Here is a 19220-nt window from a genome sequence, read left to right on the forward strand (position 1 = left end):
AGGTTCGATCAGTGTATGCACTTCAGTGGGCTTGGAAGACTGATATGTAACAATGGCTTAGTGAGAAAAGCAACGGGATATTTCATGGGAGACAACTGGCGAAAATGAAAGCTATCAGACTAGATAAAAGAGTGATTGGAGGTTTGGTAAAATTTCTGTAATAAAGAACTCAGAAAATTAAAGAAGCAAATTCTGAAAACTTTGGGTTGGGAAGACTTAAGAATAAGGAGACGAGCTTATAGACTAAGCGGTATTCTTCGATCCTTAATGTTTGAGAGAAAGGTTCCACAAGGTAGCATTTTTGGACCTATACTTTTTCTTACATAATAAAAATTATATGAGTAGGAAACTGAAATGGCAGATGAGGACTTTTGCGGATGATGTTATAGTATGCCGGCCTCGCGGTATAGGGGTAGCGTGCCTATCTCTTACCCGGAGGCTCCGGGTTTGATTCCCGGCCAGGTCAGTGATATTTACCTGAATCTGATGGCTGGTTCGAGGTTTACTCAGCCTACATGATTACAATAGACGGTGGAGATGGCGGCTCCGGTCTACAAAGCCAAGAATAACGGCCAAAAGGATTCGTCATGCTGACCACATGACACCTCGTAATCTGTAGGCCTTTGGGCTGAGCAGCGGTCGCTTGGTATGCCATGGCTCTTCGGGGCTGTTGCGCCAATAATTTTTCCTACCGTATAGAGTAATAAATACGTTACAGGATTGTGAGTTACCCCGAAAATTCCTCACATTAACGAGGTTGTAAAGAAAGGTTACAGAACTCTTCAGATGATTATGAGGGTATTTAGGTGTTGCAGTAAGGATGTAAATAAGAGAGCGTGTAAGTCACCAGTGACCCTAACTGAAGTATGGTTCCAGTGTTATAAGATACGGTACTTAATTGGAGAACGAGAAGATATCCAAAGGAAAGCAGTACGATTTGTTCTGAGTGATTTTCGGCAAAAGAGTAGTGTTAAGCAAATTCTGAAAATTTCCGGGTTCGGAAGACTTAGGAATAAGGAGACAAGCTGAAAGACTAAGTGGTATGTTCCGGGCTGCCAGCGGAGAAATAGCGTGGAATGACATCAATAGACGAATACGTTTGAATGTAGTTTAAGTAGGAAAGATCATAACATGAAGATAATGTTGAAATTCAAGAGCGAAAATTGGTGCAAATATTTGTTTATAGGAAGAGTTAATTAAGGATTGGAATAATTTTTCCTCCACAAATTTGTTAACAGTACTGTAGACAACCCCGACTTTTTATCCCGGATACATTTTTGCGTACCTCGTATAAATTCAAGCCTAAATACTACATTCAAGTATGAGAAAGCATACACTACCTCGCACAACAATTCACCACTTTATAGATTGTGTAATAGCTGCAACAGAGCTGTCCTGAAAGAGCAAACACTACACCTAACTTTGCCTATCAAACAGTTCTTAAATATTTTCACCACACTGACACAAGACTAACATCTATTAAAGAAACTATTTAAAATAGCGACCGTGGCCTTAAGTTAGGTACCATCCCGGCATTTGCCTGGAGGAGAAGTGGGAAACCACTGAAAATAGTTTCTTTAATAGATATAGACAAGCCAGTCAAATACCTATTATGGTTAGGCTTATCAACACAAGATTAACATGACCGACAGAAGACACTTCTTATGACTGCATGTTAGTTTATACTCCGCACGGCCTTACTTCTAAATTGAAGTTTCGCAAAACAAATGAGCATCGCCTTCCCTCTGTTGCCAGCGCGCTACGCCTGCAAGAACAGCTGATGCAATATGACCGCGGTAAACAGCCCTTTTAAACTGTAATACAATACTCAGAAAAACGAATGAATATGGATTGAAAACAAATTCACAAGAACTACACTTTCTAACAATATCTGGCACTAAAAGAGAATATATTATTAACAATAAAAGAGAATGAGGAAATAACACATCACTAACGGCGAATGGCTGGCACAGAAAGGAGGTTATGGCCTACAAAGGGAACACTCTACTGATCTCAGAGTCATTGGAACCCTCCAACAATATGAAAAACACTCTAAATATTGAAGGAAAATGCAAAAGATCACGAACCGTACCGAATACCATACACGCTGAGCGAGATAGGTTAACCACGTGGCGAATGTAAATATTAGAGTTGGCAACTAGGTTTCGAGATCGTGCTCTGCCGATATAAATGGATATGAATGGCAGCTTGGGATTGGTTGGATGTCTATGCTTCAGCGCATAACCACCAGACAGAGCCAAAATCTGCTAAAACGTCAATTTAGAAGTAGAGCCGTACGGAGTAGTTTCATAATCCTTCTTCTTCTTAATCTGCTTACCCTCCAGGGTTGGTTTTTCCCTCGGACTTAGTGAGGGATCCCACCTCTTCCGCCTCAAGGACAGTGTCCTGGAGCGTGAGACATTGGGCCGGGGGATACAACTGGCGGCCTCACCTGCTATGCTGAACAGGGGCCTTGGTGGGGGATGGGAAGATTGGAAGTGATAGACAAGGAAGAGGGAAGGAAACGACGGTGGCCTTAAGTTAGGTACCATCCCGGCATTTGCCTGGAGGAGAAGTGGGAAACCACGGAAAACCACTTCCAGGATGGGAATCGAACCCACTTCTACTCAGTTGACCTCCCGAGGCTGAGCGGACCCCGTTCCAGCCCTCGTACCACTTTTCAAATTTCGTGGCAGAGCCGGGAATCGAACCCGGGCCTCCGGGAGTGGCAGATAATCACGCTAACCACTACAACACGGAGGCGGACGTTTCATAATCCTAAAAAATTAAATATTATAATTAGAAATCCTGTATTATATGTACATTAGAAATAGGTTAGACTGTAATTAAATTAACATGATGCCAAAAGTAATTAGTGTAGTTTTACTGTAATTGTTGTGATTTTGCCCTGTTGTAAACTAGATGGAAAATAAATAAATAAATAAATAAATAAATAAATAAATAAATAAATAAATAAATAAATAAATAAATAAATACATTTACGAAGGGAGTTGTTCGATACATATGCAATTAAAAGAAAAATCTATCTAAACTACTGACAGGGAATCTGACATCTGGACGACAGCTCTACATACAGTTCAGTGATGACTGATTGATTTCTAATTTCCTTAGTACGTCTCTACACTACTAATGACAGCTGATGGCTGATCTGTCGAGGTTCTAATCAACCTTCATGCTGAAACCTCAACATACAGGTTTGACTGGAATTTCGTCATCGCTTCTCTGGTTTGTTACTGTACGTGTTTTATTGCCACAGTAGTGAGTTTATGTTATGTCTCCTTGACATGTGGCAAACTCAACCTGCGACGAGCTGACTACGTAAAACGTGTTTGATGTGTTCATGCCAGAATCGCTAAGAAACAGCACTGCCAGCAGTGGCACCTCGCATGAGTTCTTACAGTATTGAAAGAATATGCAACATTATTGCGTTCATTTCGAAAACTCACATACATGGGCCGGGATTCGAGTTGTGACTGTATTGTGAAAAGTCAGAGGTGATGTCACTCGGCTATAGCACCCCAGCAATAATACAATTATACCAACAGGAAATAATACAATTCCAGCAATTTATTTTCTTCGTTCAGTGACAAACGTTTGTCCGACTCCTTGGCTGAACGGTCAACGTCGAGGCCTTTGGTTTAGAGCGTCCCGGGTTCGATTCCCGGCTGGGTCAGGTATTTTAATCGCGTCTTATTAATTATACTGGCTTGGGGACTGGTGTTTGTGTTTGTCCCAACACTCTCCTCTTTATATTCTGACAACACACCACACTATCAACCACCACCGAAACAGGCAATAGTCATTACATCGCTGCATATAGGGTTGGCGACAGGAAGGGCATCTGGCCATAAGACAGGGCCAAATTACATGTGCAACACAGTTCCCACCATCGACCTCACATATATGGCAAAAGCGGTAGAAGAATAAGAAGAAAAATAACGAAACATATTTAATTTGTCTGCTCAGAATAATAGACCGCGTGACCAACATCGTAGTCCTGCAGAAAATCGGCCATGATAAAAAGCTGATGCAAATTGTAAAGAAGCGGAAACTATTATATTTCGGATACGTCATACGCAATGAGGAGAAATATCGAATACTTCCAACTCATCATGCAAGGCAAGATATTCGGGAAAAGGGTCCTTGACGCCGTCGAATCTCCTGGCTGAAAAACATCCATCAGTGCTTTGAACTTCCGTCTGCCGAGCTGTTCCGAAGATCTATGAACAATAACCGAGCGAGTTGGCCGTACGGTTAGGGATGCACAGCTATGAGCTTGCATTCGGGAGATAGTGGATTTAAACCCCACTGTTGACAATCCTGAAGATGGTTTTCCGTTTTCCATTGTCACACCACGCAAATGCTGGGACGCCTATCCCATCGTCACCATAAGACCTATCTGTATCGGTGCGACGTAAAGCAACTTGTAAAAAAAGAATCTATGAATAAAACTACAATAGGCTGATGACTGCCAACATCCGGACCGGAATGATCGGACGTTTTGGCTGTGCGATGCAGATGGAATATCTGCAAGCTTCTATTCGGGAGAATGTGGTTTCTAAATCCATTGTCATCATCACCGAACATGGTTTTCCCTGGTTGTTCGTCTCAGTACACATCTTCGTTTAACAAACATCACATAACACTATCAACGACCTCGGAAACACACAGTAGTTTGAATAAATCCCTCCTAATATTGTTGGCATCATGGGCCTAATACACATTGTTCTTTCCTTCTTAATCCGCTTACGCTTTAGGGTTGGTTTTCACATTCAGATCAGGGAGGGTCCCCACCTCCACCGTCCCAGGGGAAGTGCCAAGGCCAACAAGGCATTGGGCAGTGTTCTGGAGCGTGAGACCTTGGGTCGGGTGGATACAACTGGAGAGAAAAAACAGTTCCTCACCCAGGCGGCCTCACCTGCCATGCTGAACGGTGGCCCTGTGGGGAAATGGGAAGATTGGAAGAGATAGATAAGGAAGAGGGAAGGAAGCGGCCGTGGTCTTAAATTAGGTACCATCCCGGAATTTGCCTGGAGGAGAAGTGGGAAACCACAGAAAACCACTTCGAGGATGGCTGAGAAAGGAATAGAACAACCACTTTCTACTCAGTTGACATCCCGAGGCTGAGTTCACCCCGTTTCAGCCCTCGTACTTTTTTAAATTTCTTGGCAGAGCCGGGAATCGAACCCGGGACTCCCAGGGTGGCAGCTAATCACACTAACCACTACACCACAGAGGCGGACAATAAATATTATTACCGATTGAAAGTAAATAAGAAAAGTTTAGAAGGAAGAATTAAGGCAATATTTTCTACCTTCCTATTCTTAGCCTTTCCTGTCCCACCGATTCCGAATACCTACCTGTGTTAGTGTGATGTCAAACAGCTAGGAAAATAAAAAACGATTACTCTTTCCTTTTTATATAGAGACGAATGCATTGTCTTTTCCGGTTTCCGAAGAAGTCCTACAGGAGTTAATTCCAACGGACCGATCCGGGATTGACTTCTCCAAAATGGTCTCAGAAAGCCAGCACTCTTAGCCACTCGTCTCGGCTGTGTCCATGGCTTGGAAACTCTCAGTGGGTGTGTGGTTATAACCATTTATAGCCATTATACGGAAGTCAGTACAATTCCTTGTAAGTAAATGATGCTTATGTAAGTTACTTCGTGCGTACACTAATCCTACCAAATCGAATGAATATTTCAGATGATCGGATTGGGAGGCTGTCATTATTTAGAATGGAATAAGACTTCCTTGTTAACACGCCAGATGTTTTATGTGCAGCTTATACATTTAAAAATCGTGTTCATATCGTTTTATTATTAAGATTTTGTCTTGAGTGTATCATCATATTCAGTGTAACATTTAGGTAGTAAGTAAATTCGTGTTCTCATATCGAAGTGGTGCAGCTCTTTTCAGGCACATCCACAATAGAGGTGTACTGCATGTACCTATTTAAGCACATACCAACCCTCCTGCCAATCTTGAATTTCTGTTATCGGGAATCGAACCCGGACCTCCGAGGACGACACCTAGTAGTGATAACCATTACGAAACGGTAGCGGACAGTATTTAGATGTTGCAGATGGCCGTTCTCCAAACTTATGGATGCCTACATCACACTCAAATAGTCGAATGTTGTTTAACCCATTACCATATAGTATGATAAATGGAGTATGGCCTCCGGAGAGTCCTGGTGTAGGTCCTTCGAAGTGACGCGTATGGGTGACCTTCCCTATCAGAGATGAATTTTAATGTTGAAAACGGTACACACGCCCAATCCCCGAGCCTGAGGAATTATCCAACGAACTTCAAAATTCGTGACCTGACCGGAAACCGAACTCAAAGTGCCTTGGATCGATTGCCAGCAAGCTACTCATTTAGCCATGGAGCCGAGACAATACCCTGCAGTGACTAGTATAACCGTTATCATGTAGTTAAATCACAAATGCATTATTGTAACTATATACTGAGTTGTTCTATTGTAAATCACTTTTAACTTAGCACTTAATTTATATTATTTTGTTAGTGGCTTTACGTCGCACCGACACAGATAGGTCTTATGACAACGATGGGACAGGGAAGGGCTAGAAGTTGGAAGGATGTGGGCGTGGCCTTAATTAAGATACAGCCCCAGAATTTGCCTGGTGTGAAAATGGGAAACCACGGAAAACCATCTTCAGGGCTGCCGACAGTGGGATTCGAATCCACTACCTTTCGCTTGCAAGCTCACAGCTGCGCGCCCCTAACCGCACGGCCAACTCGCCCGGTGCAGTTAATGTTAAAGTACGCTTCTGTGGTGTAGTGGTTAGTGTGATTAGTTGCCACCCCCGGAGGCTCGGGTTCAATTCCCGACTCTCCCACAAAATTTGAAAACTGGTACTAGGGCTGGAACGGGGTGTGCTCAGCCTCGGGAGGTCAACTGAGTGGAGGCGGGTTCGATTCCCATCTTAGCCATACTCGAAGTGGTTTTCCATAGTTTCCCACTTCTCCAGGCAAATGCCGGGATGGCTTAAGGCCACGGCGACTTCGTTCCCTCTTCCTTGTCTATCCATTCCAATCTTCCGTCCCCCACAAGACCCTTGTGCGTAGCAGGTGAGGCCGCCTGGGCTAAGCACTGGTTCTCCTTGCCAGTTGTATTTCCCGACCCACAGTCTCACGCTCCAGAACACTGCTCTTGAGACGGTAGAGGTTTGATCCCTCGCTGAGTCTGAGGGAAAAACCAACCCTGAGGGTAAATGGATTAAGAAAGAAAGAAAGAAAGAAAGAAAGAAAGAAAGAAAGAAAGTAAAAACTAGAGTATTTATGGACTTTATTATTATCATCATCAGAACGCCATTTATCCGATGCATTGTAAAATGAATTCATCTTATATTCTTTTAAACCCTTGTTGTGGATCTGTCATATTCTGTCACGTCTAGGATCAGCGAGATAGAAGTGGCATACCAACTAACTGGAAATATCCACAACAAAAGATCAGTGTCCTTCAACGCCAAGCTTAGGCATTGCTGTTCAGTCATTCGTACAGAGGCCATGTATGCAGCAGAATCCCTTGCACTGAACAGGAAGGGTCTAATTGAAAAATTAGTGTCCAAAGAAAGAAAAATCATGAGAAAGATCCTGGGACCAATCAGACAAAATGGTGAACACAGGAGACGGCATAACAATGGACTGTACCTGCATGGGGAAAGGATAACGGACACGATTCGGAAACGGTGGATTAATTTTTATAGCCATAATACGTATGAGATCGCAGAGATTGACCAAGCGGATCTTTTCCTACCCCGTAAATAAGAAAACCAAGGGACCCTGGGTTAACAAAATTGAAAAATACCTTCCATAATTAGGGATCGCACATGAAGAACTCCAGGAATGTGTTCCTCTACGGAGGAAAGTTCGAGCATATCAGCGATTCCAAGAAAAGCCGAAGTTGAAAATAGGCAAGTAGAAGACTGAAGAAAGAAAGGAGGCTCACAGAAAGCGAATGTGGGAATACTGGGAAAGAATTAAAGCTCAAGGATGCAAACGGTTGAAATAACGTGGTCCACAGCCGGAGAAACGAATGATGATAATAATAATAATAATAATAATAATAATAATAATAATAATAATAATTGGTGCTAGCATGCGAGATGTATTTTATCTTTGCGAGAAATATTTTATTTCGAATTCTCTGTTAACTGCAAAGAAAATGAACGCTGAGAATACCTCCTAACGCGTTGAACAGGTGCGGTGAATCTTTGTTTATATAAAAGAAAAGTGTAAAATAAATGAAGTCACTGTTGAAATTCAAACACGCACTTTCCTCCTATAAGATTGTCTGTTGGCAAAAATCTCCCACAACTCTAACAGACTTTACAAAAAACGTGGCAATCTCCTTGTTAAATTTTTCTTGACCTTTTACACAATTAATACCATTACGTCTAATATAACTCAAGTTCTTGGTTGGTAAATTAATAAGTTAACTTGTAAATAAAAGGTCGCATTCTCTGGTGCCTCATCAAGGAAAATAATCGTATTCCAAAGGATTAACCTGTATTATTAATTTTTCTATTGGAATTTGTTTTGAACATAAGAATATGCTGGACTAACTCCAGGAACTTGTTTTTTGCAGGTGTGGGTTACTGCACGCTTGTGGTCATCTACCTCATCACCATCTATTACCACGTGATCACCGCCTGGACACTTTTTTACATCTTTCACTCGTTCACCAGCGAGTTGGGCTGGGCTTCCTGTGACTATGACTTCAGTACTCCCTGTAAGTAACATATGTAATTATGCCCCAGGAAAATGATACTTCTTCTTCCTAACTCCTTTACAAGGTGGTCGGAAGAACCGGGTATATGAGCGTAAGAGCGTAAGAGGGTTGGACGTATTGGTAAATCATTTGAAATAGATCATTCGATATTTCGCTCCGTTATAATTTTATCAGCTACTGAAGTGAGCCAATTAGTTTCGCGGGCGAATTCAAATGAGCTTTGCGCGGCGGTGTTGCTAAATCTAAGAGCCATGCCGAGAACAGTGGCGGCTTGTGGCTGTAAAGTATGGTGAAGACGTATTACCCGTTCGGTTTCCAGGGACAGGTTTAGGAACTTCTTTCTTTCTTTCTTTCTTTCTTTCTTTCTTTCTGATAATCTGCTTACCCTCCAGGGTTGGTTTTTCCCTCAAACTCAGCGAGGGATTCCACCTCTACCGCCTCAAGGACAGTGTCCTGGAGCTTCAGACTCTGGGTCGGGGGATACAACTGGTAAGTGTAAGGAAAAACACCATAAAATGTGTTATCGAAGACAGGATTATAGGCCTTAGCCTTTAGAAATCCATCGTTGAACGTAGACGGCGTCAAAAGTCTGACCATTCAAGCTCTCCTTCAGGATTTTCTTAGGGTTCATGGCATAGATATCCTATTTCTTCAAGAAGTTAATGATCCAAACTTCGACTGGCGTCGAGATACGAATATAAAGTAAATATTGGTCCATCACTTCGAGGTACGGCTGTAATATATAGAGCAGGACTGACTGTTTCTGAAGCGGAGTTTCATCCCAATGGTAGAATTGTTGCTCTGAAATGCACTTGCTTGTTGTTTTAAGCGGCCTAACATCGCAGGTCATCGGCCTTTAATGAGACGAGATGGACGACATGATATACGATAGTTACAAATTTAAAATGTATCCACTGACTAGAGTTAAAAAAATGGTGATGAAAAAATGAGTATGAGATTAAAACAGTCAGTGGATCTAATTCGCAATGCCTAATTTTCTAATAAAATAATAGAAAATACAGGAGGCAAAGGAATAAGGCATTGCCTGGTAGTACAGATATGTACAGTATATATACATAATTTACGTTAGACGTTAAAATAACACCCTAAAGTACGCAACACAAACTAAAATGAAGTCAATGGGATAAAAGCGCAATTGACACAAATACACTATGACAAAGGAAATCATTATACACGGTAAAACAGACCACTATCCTCATAAAGCGGATGACCAGGTCCGCTGACTGCTCGTCATCTTGTCCAGAAGCGCGAACTGTCTGGACATGGACTGTCAATACAGTGCGGAAAATACAAGGAAGTCCGTCTTCTTTATCGAATGAGCAGTTGATGATTGGAGAATTTCAACTGGCGGAAAAATCAGAAGTGAATGGTGTAACTTTTTTGGTAGCAACGGCAGTGCATTGGAATTTGACATCATACGATAAGAGCGGATGGACGTTTGTGGACTTTATTAGATCACTCAAGACTGCTTGCTGGGAAATGGTAAGAAAACCGCAATATAGAGAAATTTGCAAAACATTTATTTAATTTTTAATAGTTTTTATTTTATGTATTTTATAGGGTGATGTAATGAGGATTGACAACAGTGAGATGTATGAAGTTTTTTCAAAGTAATGTTGCCGGTATTATAATTTTTATATTTCTTTCTTTAAATCATAAAGTGCAATTAGTGTTTCATATTAGTCTCAACACTCTTATACAATCACACAGGTGTGCTTATGGTTTTAAGCTCAATACATTTCTTTAAACTGTCATGTAGGCTTTTTATTTTTAATTAATTAATTAGTTAATTTGAAATGTGATTTGTAATTTGTAATTTTGGAAAGGTGAATAAAAATACTTGGAAAAAAGCACTTTGTGAAAGAAAACAAAAACTGTACGTAGATATCAATGACTTCGTAAAGGATGAGATTACGATTCCAAGTCAAGCCGAAATAAATTTTCAAGGGAAATAGACACCTTGTTTGCATGGGTTAAGGCAGAACCGACAATAATTGGTTATTTTGTGTGGCATTCCGGAGGAAATTAAGTCACGCACACAGTGGGCTGAACGACCTGAGATACACTTAAGAAAATGGAAACTGCAACACCATGAAGGCATTGGTCGTTTGTGTTGATTTTCAAGATAAGGAACGATGCCATGTAGGTATGTAAACGATCAAAGTTTCAGACCCATTGGATTGTTGCTACAGGTCTCCCCACGTGATTGGTCGCGGAGGAATCAATTCCAGTATACGGACTCGGGTATAGCGTAGTTGACTTGCAGTCTGTGCAGTGAAGTGTTCCCCGTCAAATATGCCTCGACGACAGAGAAGAGCACGCTATCAACAACTGTCGCCGCTTGAGAGAGCTCGGAGAATTGGGCTGTGTGAGGCTGGATTACTGTCGCTGCACGTGTTGACCGACAGGCATCTACGGTACAACGTGTATGGCAGCAGTGGTTAGATGAAGGTACCCACACTCGTAGACCTGGCACAGGCCCAGAGCGACGGACAACTGTGAGAGAGGATCGCCGCATCATTCGGATGGCCCGGATGGAACCCCATGCAACAGCAGCGCAAATTCGAGCAACTGTAGCACTCCAAGTTACACAACAAATAGTTGGTAATCGCCTGCGTGCAGCTGGCTTACGAGCCCGTGTCCCTGCAGAAGGTGTTCCATTGACCCCACAACAGTGATGTGTAAGGCTGGCCTGGTGTCGAGAAAGATCGACGTGGGTAGACGAATGGCATAGGGTCGTCTTTAGTGATGAATCGCGCTTCTGTTTTGCCCGCAGTGATCGCCGGAATCGTGTGCGCCGACGTACCGGGGAGAGGGGCCGCCCAGATCTTATTGTCGAGAGGCACACAGGGCCAACACCAAGCATTATGATCTGGGGAGCTATTGGCTTTAATGTGAAATCACAATTTGTGCTTGTTGAGGGCACTATGACTGCTCGACAGTACGTTGATAGAGTACTCAATCCAGTCGTTGTCCCTATGATGGCGGACATTGCTAATGGGATGTTTCAGCAGGACAATGCCCGGGTTCAAACTACACGCATCTCCAGAGAAGCTCTCCACGACATCACAACCTTAGAATGGCCCGCCAGATGCCCAGACCTCAGTCTTATTGAGCATGTGTGGGACATGATGGGTCGACAACTGGCCAACCGTCCTCAGCCACCCACAACTCTGAAACAACTGACCCGTGCAGTGCAGTAAGCATGGGCCACAATTCCTTAGGAAACGATCCAGGGCCTTATTGACTCCATGTCTCGACGTATTCATCAATGTATTGCAGCTCGTGGTGGGCATATCCTGTCTTGATTGTTGTCTAAACTTGCAGTCAGAGGGACCTGTAAGTGTAATCATCGAATCACAACCGAACACTCGTCCTGCATGTTCATTTGCAGCAATGCAGCACCACTCCTTCTGGGTGTTGCAATTTCCATTTTCTTCAGTGTAATATTCATAATAAACAGTCATTTATACTGAAGAAACGTTGACTTTCTGAGCTACAAACACCTACACATTTTCACAAAACACTGATATAAGGTTTATTATTGTTATTATTATTATTATTATTATTATTATTATTATTATTATTATGATTATTATTATTACAGACCCCAGAAGTGTTCTACAGCGGTTACAACATCTCATCATCATCGTCATAATCATCATCATCATCATCACTTTGCCATTTGGTTGTGCAGTTAGGGGTGCGCAACTGAGTTCGCATTCGAGAGACCGTGGTTTTGAACCCAAATGTCGGCACCCCTGAAGGTAGTTTTTCGTGGTTTCCCATTTTCACACAAGGCAAATGCTGGTGCTGTACCTCAAGGCCACGGCCGCTTCCTTCGTACTCCTAGCGCTTTATTATCCCAGCGTTGCCATTAGACCTACTTGTGCCGGTGCGACGTAAAGCCAATTGTAAGAAAAAATATTCGTCATCAACAACACTAACTTTCATCTTCCCTACCTGTCCTCCTTTAGTTCTCTTCCAACTCTGGCGGTATTAGGTTAATGAGGTATATGGAGTCTTTCATTTGCACGTTCTTCTTGGTCCTTCTCTTTCTTTTGTCGATAGCTTCATTCTTAGAGCCGACCCTTTTCCATCCTCACTTCTGATTGGGGTTAAGCAAGGATAGGTGCGCATAGTTTCTTTTAAAACAATAGTCGCCATCACTCCGCCCCCACCAACACCACCACGACCACCACCACCACCACCACCACCACCACCACCACCACCACCACCATCATCATCATTAGTGTTCTAAAAATTGTAGAAATGCCCTCTTGTTTCCCCTTGTTTGTGTTTTCCTCCTCATATTATTATTGTTACTTTCTTCTGTCAGGTCACCTGTGAATTTTTTCCTCTTTCACCCTTTTTTATTCTCTCCTCCAACAGTTCCTTCTAAGATGTTTTTTTTTATCAAACCGTCACTTTTCAAGTGAACGCCTCTCCTGCCCTATTTGATCTGGAACATCCTACAGGGTAATTCGTAACTTAATTAATTCATTTACTGCAATCATCCTTGTCGATAATCACGTCTCAAAGGTTTTCAGTTTCTATATTTCACTTCTCTTGATAACCCGAGCCTCCGATCCGTACGACAGCACACTCCAGATGTAATATTTAGCCAGCTGTATTCTTAATCTTAAGCTCATTCTGTAGTTAGCCATTAGCCTTTATTTCGTACTGAAACTTTCTTTGCCATTCAAGTCCTTTCTATTATATCCTTTCATATCCAGGTAGCCATCTTAATTTTCAATCCGTTGCCATTCCAACAGTTCCCCTGGGCGTTGTTTTAGCCAGTCCACTTGTATCTTCCTCGGTCAACCCCTTGGTCTCCTGCCTTCAGTGTCTTTCACTAACCACGTCTCCTGGTTTTTTTCTGTGGTGAATGAAACATTTTTGTCTGAATTCACGAGTGATTTTATCTTGATTTTATGACGTATTCAACATTAAAATGACTCTAGGATACGTTATTTCGTTACCAAATTGGGGCCACATCTGTGTGTAATTCTGATGTGAATGACAATGATAAGCCTTAAGTTAAGCTGAATTATACAAAAGAAGAAAATTCATGGACGGAAACATAACCTCAGAATAGCAATATTACATACCATAATCCAGACAGCAAAATGTGAAGATCGAGAAAGTGGCTGTGCGGTTTGGGTCAACTAGCTATCAGTTTGCATTCGGGAGATAGTGGGTTGGAACCCCACTGTCGGCAGCCCTGAAGATAGTTTTCCAAGGTTTCCCATTTTCACATCAGGCAAGTGCTAGGCCTGTGCCTTAATTTAAGCCACGGTCACTTCCTTCCCATTCCTATCCCGTCGCCGTCATAAGACCTATCTGTGTCGGTGCGACATAAAGCAGATTATAAAAAAATAAACACATGTGAAGAACTTGGAATATCTGGAATATCTCATGGAGACGAGAAGGATGGATCTCTACGCCCCAAGTGGAACTTAAATTTTCCACCAATACATTTTCGGCACCGTACGCCCTGTAAATTGTTCGAAATGCTAAAATTGATGAATTTTGCGATTTGCGATGTGCTCCTTTGGGTGATTCTCGAGCCCTGCATAACCGAGTACGAAAACCATAGGTTAGTAGCCTGACGCCTGACTATATCGGCAATCAACCAAACATTTCTGTCAAACAGTATTGTGTACAACTGAGTATGAAAGATCAGGCCGTGTCTATTTATGCTCGGTTCTTTCTGTCTGTGCCAGATGTGTCCCTTGTTTGCCGTAGAATCTTACCACCACCATCACTTGACAACATAATCATATGGTATGGTGGTCTTGTCTGTTTAAATTCCAATTAAAAACGAAAAAAATAATTTTGTTTCACTTGTAGTACATTAGTCATTAATTAATATAATTATTTTTGTTAACACGGTGAGAATACTAGAAGTGCGTTATTGAAGGTATTTAGAATTAGAAAAGATCCCCGGTTATAACATTTATCTTGCAGTAACGAATTAAAAATGGCTAATTTCTACGAACACAATCTATATCGTCGCTTAAAAATAAATGCCACGTCAGGAAAAAATTCTAACTTTACGACAGAAGGAAACTATAAAAGTGATCCCACACTTTTAGGAACTTTATAAGATTTTCTAAATAAATTTGTATTCTTTTAAAGGTTCTTTACAATTAGCTTTACATCGCACCGACACACGCAGGTCTTACGGCGACAATGACATGGGAAAGGATGAGGATTGGAAAGAATGCGACAGCGGCCATAATTAAGATACAGTCCTAGCATTTTCCTGGTGTGAGAATGGGCAAACCATGGAAATTTATCTTCAGTGTTGCCGACAGTGGAGTTCGAAACCATTATCACCCGAATGCAAGCTCACAGCTGTGCGATCCTAACCGTACGGCCAACTCGCTCCCCGCCCCCCCCCCCGCCACATAAAAAAAGGGTCAAGTGGGGTGAGGTCGGGAAAAGAGCTTGCATTGTAACAATACATTTTAACAGCTTTTGTGAAGGACTGCAATTAAAATGGATCTTAGTAGCTTCGTTCTCAATCACCTCAGTTCCTGTCAATCTCCGATCAATGGCTGTATTTGTTTTGGTTGTTCTATTATTTCCCAGTCCGACTCGTTGGCTGAATGGTCTGCGTACTGGCCTTCGGTTCAGAGTGTCCCGGGTTCGATTCCCGGCCGGGTCGGGGATTTTAACCTTCATTGGTTAATTCCAATGGCCCGGGGGCTGGGTGTTTGTGCTGTTCCCAACATCCCTGCAACTCACACACCACACATAACACTATCCTCCACCACAATAACACGCAGTTACCTACACATGGCAGATGCCGCCCACCCTCAAACGGAGGGTCTGCCTTACGAGGGCTGCACTCGGCTAGAAATAGCCACACGAAATTTATTTATTTATTATTATCTCCCAAAATTTGAGTATTGAATTTTGTTACATTCTGTATATGACTTCAACAGCACCATTTTTTGTTACTAATTACAGACTGCTACAGTGAATCGTTGAATCGGCGCTGCTTAGACAACTCGTCAGAGGGCAACGTGACGACATACTTCAATAAGACATGTATTCTGGTGGAGGAGGTGTGTAGCAGTATCAAAGGTACGGTGTTAGACTCGTATAACTGTCTGGACATCCACAATAACACCGTCAACTTGAGGAAGATCTTAAACCAGAAACTGGCATCTGAAGAATATTACAGGTAAACAACCCTTTGATTTCAGTGTAAATTAATACATACAGTACATACATACACCTTCGTTATAGACCATTATGCCTCTCAAAGTCCAGTCTGCAAGCCTCTGTGAATTTTTTAAACGCCGCCACAATCCTCTATTTGTAACTAGTTCTGTGGCCTTGTTTAGTTCTATACCTCTTATCTTTGAATCATTAGAAACTGAGTCTAACCATCGTTCTCTTGGTCTACCTCTACTTCTCTTACCTTCCATAACAGAGTCCATTATTCTCCTAGACACCCTATCCTCCTCCATTCGCTTCACATGACTCGACCACCGAAGCCGGTTTATGCGTACAGCTTCTCTATCCATTCCTAACTTACCCTTTATTTCCTCATTTCGAGTACCCTCCTTCCATTGTTCTCACCTGTTTGTACCAGCAATTATTCTCCCTACTTTCATGTCTGTTACTTCTAACTTATGAATAAGATATCCTGTGACCAAAGGCCAGCACGATAACTATTTAGCCACGGAGCCGGACGCTGGATGAGATGATGTAACGTCATGAACAGCAAGTGTGCTTTCTCCGAATTAACTATCATTTTTAATTTTTAATTTTTAGAATTGGTCCGTCTCTATGGTGTAGTCGTTAGTGTGATTAGCTGCCACCTCCAGAGACGCGGGTTCATTTCTCGGCTCAGCCACGAAATTTGAAAAGTGGTACGAGGGGTGGAACGGGGTCCACTCAGCCTCGGAACGTCAACTGAGTAGAAGTGGGTTCGATTCCCACCTCAGCCATCCAGGAAGTGGTTTTCCGTGGTTTCCCACTTCTCCTCCAGGCAAATGCCGGGATGGTACCTAACTTAAGGTCACGGCCGCTTCCTTCACTCTTCCTTGTCTATTCCTATCAATCTTCTCCTCCCCCACCAAGGCCCGCGTTCATCATAACAGGTAAAGTCGCCTGGGCGAGGTACCGTTCATCCTCCGCAGTTTTATCCCCCGACCCAATGTCTCACGCTCCAGGACACTGCCCTTGAGGCAGTAGAGGTGGGATCCCTCGCTTAGTCCGAGGAAGAAAACAACCCTGGAGGGTAAGCAGATTAAGAAAGAAAGAATTGCTTTTACGTCGCACCGACGCAGATAGGTTTTGTGGCGACGATGGGATAGGAAAGGCCTAGAAAGGGAAGGAAGCGACCGTGGCCTTAATTAAGATACAGCTCCAGCATTTGCCTGGTGTGAAAATGGGAAACCACGGAAAACCATCTTCAGGGCTGCCGACAGTGGGGCTCGAGCCCACTATCTCACGGATACAAGCTCACAGGTGCGCGCCCCTAACCGCACGGTCAACTCACCCTGTGAATGAACTATCATATAAGACAAATGTAATATTCTGAAAATGATTTATGTATTTATTTATTTATTTATTTATTTATTTGGGATTAAGCGCAGTGTTCACATAATATTGTAAATTAAATTTAAATTTACTTATATATTTATGCTGTGCACATGTTCGGTCATGTTGTACTAAAACTACTAAGTGGTAGTGTCCTGTTGAGGTGGTAACGACGGCAAGTTTCTACACATAATTAGCATTTGCATATATGATTAGCTACCACCCCCGGAGATCCAGATTCGATTCCCGGCTCTGCCACGAAATTTGAAATGTGGTACGAGGGCTGGAACGGGGTCAACTCAGCCTCGAAAGGACAACTGAGTAGAGGTTAGATTCCCTCCTCAGCCATCCTCGAAATGGTTTTCCGTGGTTTCCCACTTCTCCTCCAGGCAAATGCCGGGATGGTATCTAACTTAAAGCTACGGCCGCTTCCTTCCCTCTTCCTTATCTATCCCTTCCAGTCTTCCCATCCCTTCACAAGGCCCCTGTTCAGCATAGCAGGTGACGTCACCTGTGCGAGGTACTGGTCCTCCTCCCCAGTTTTGTCCCCACCCCAAAGTCTCAAGCTCCAGGACACTGCCCTTGAGGTGGTAGAGGTTGGGATCCCTCTCTGAGTCCGAGGGGAAAACCAACCCTGGAGGGTAAACGGACTAGGAAAGAAAGGTATCAACTGGGATTCGTATTTACTCACTTACCGATCTGAAGTCTTACCGCTTTACAACTAAAATAATAATTTTGTGTTTTCCTTGACCTTTAATTATATTGCCAACTGCACATGTAGCGTTGAAAAATCCTGGCTGTTTTATGGAGTTTGTAAACTTGTCCACGGAGACTTCCAACGTTCTTCCCTAGAGTGACACTAGTGATAAACATTCTTAATGATATACTCGTGGAATATTTAAGAAGTTGGAAATAATCCAGTGCTGTAAATTATACATCCATGTGTGTACTACAGATCAAGGTGAGTGAGTCCATTGGTTGTTGTTGCTGTTTGAGTCACCAGTCCATAGACTGGTTTGATGCAGCTCTCCCTGCCACGATATCCTGTGCTAAACTTTTCATTTCTACGTAACTACTGCGTCGTACGTCTGCTCTAATCTGCTTGCAATATTCTTACCTAGGTCTATCCCTACCTTTCTTACCACCAAAGCCCTCAAAAGCCAACTGAACAGGTTCTCGGTGTTTTAAGATGTGTCCTATCATTCTATCTCTTCTTCTCGTCAAATTTAGCCAAATCGATCTCCTCTCACCAATTCGATTGATTCAGTATCTCTTCATTCCTGATTCGATCTATCCACCTCACCTTCAGAATTCTTCTGTAACACCACATTTCAAAAGCTTCTATTCTCTTTCTTTCTGAGCTAGATATCGTCCGTGTTTCACTTCCATACAATGCCACGCTTCAGACGAAAGTCTTCAAAACCATCTTTCTAATTCCTATATCAATGTTGGAAGTGAGCAAATTAATTTTCTTAAGAAATATCTTCCTTGCGTGTGCTAGGCTGCATTTTATGTCCTCCTAACTTCTGCGATCGTTAGTTATTTTACTGCCCAAATAACAATACTTTCTTTAAGACTGATAATACTGTATATATATATATATATTAAGTACTGGAAATCATTTTTCGATGAGTTCTTCCTTTGTGGACTATTGTGGAGCGCCAGCCTGCGTATCAAAAATCGCGGGCAGAGGGAGTCAGATTTTTGAAGGATGGAGAAAAGTCCATTAGTCACTCCATGTAGTACGATGTCAGCATGTGAAAGACATCTGGTGCCATGTTCCCGATAAAGCTGGGTGGTTCTTTTACCATTTAATAGAGGGAAACGAGCGTGGAGATGGACACACAGGCAGATCAAAT

The 19220-nt window shown here is 42.5% G+C and overlaps 1 protein-coding gene across 1 annotated transcript in view; it reads left to right on the plus strand.

The window, feature by feature from the left end:
• Positions 1-19220, plus strand: part of LOC136879339 (sodium- and chloride-dependent GABA transporter 2) — a 157912-nt gene that overhangs the window by 105265 nt on the left and 33427 nt on the right. Inside the window, exons 3-4 of the mRNA XM_067153156.2 lie at positions 8635-8778; positions 15778-15994. Coding sequence (XP_067009257.2) covers positions 8635-8778; positions 15778-15994 — 361 coding nt within the window. The remainder of the gene's footprint in view (positions 1-8634; positions 8779-15777; positions 15995-19220) is intronic.

Source organism: Anabrus simplex, chromosome 8, assembly GCF_040414725.1.
Source record: "Anabrus simplex isolate iqAnaSimp1 chromosome 8, ASM4041472v1, whole genome shotgun sequence".
In the NCBI taxonomy this organism is placed as follows: domain Eukaryota; kingdom Metazoa; phylum Arthropoda; class Insecta; order Orthoptera; family Tettigoniidae; genus Anabrus; species Anabrus simplex.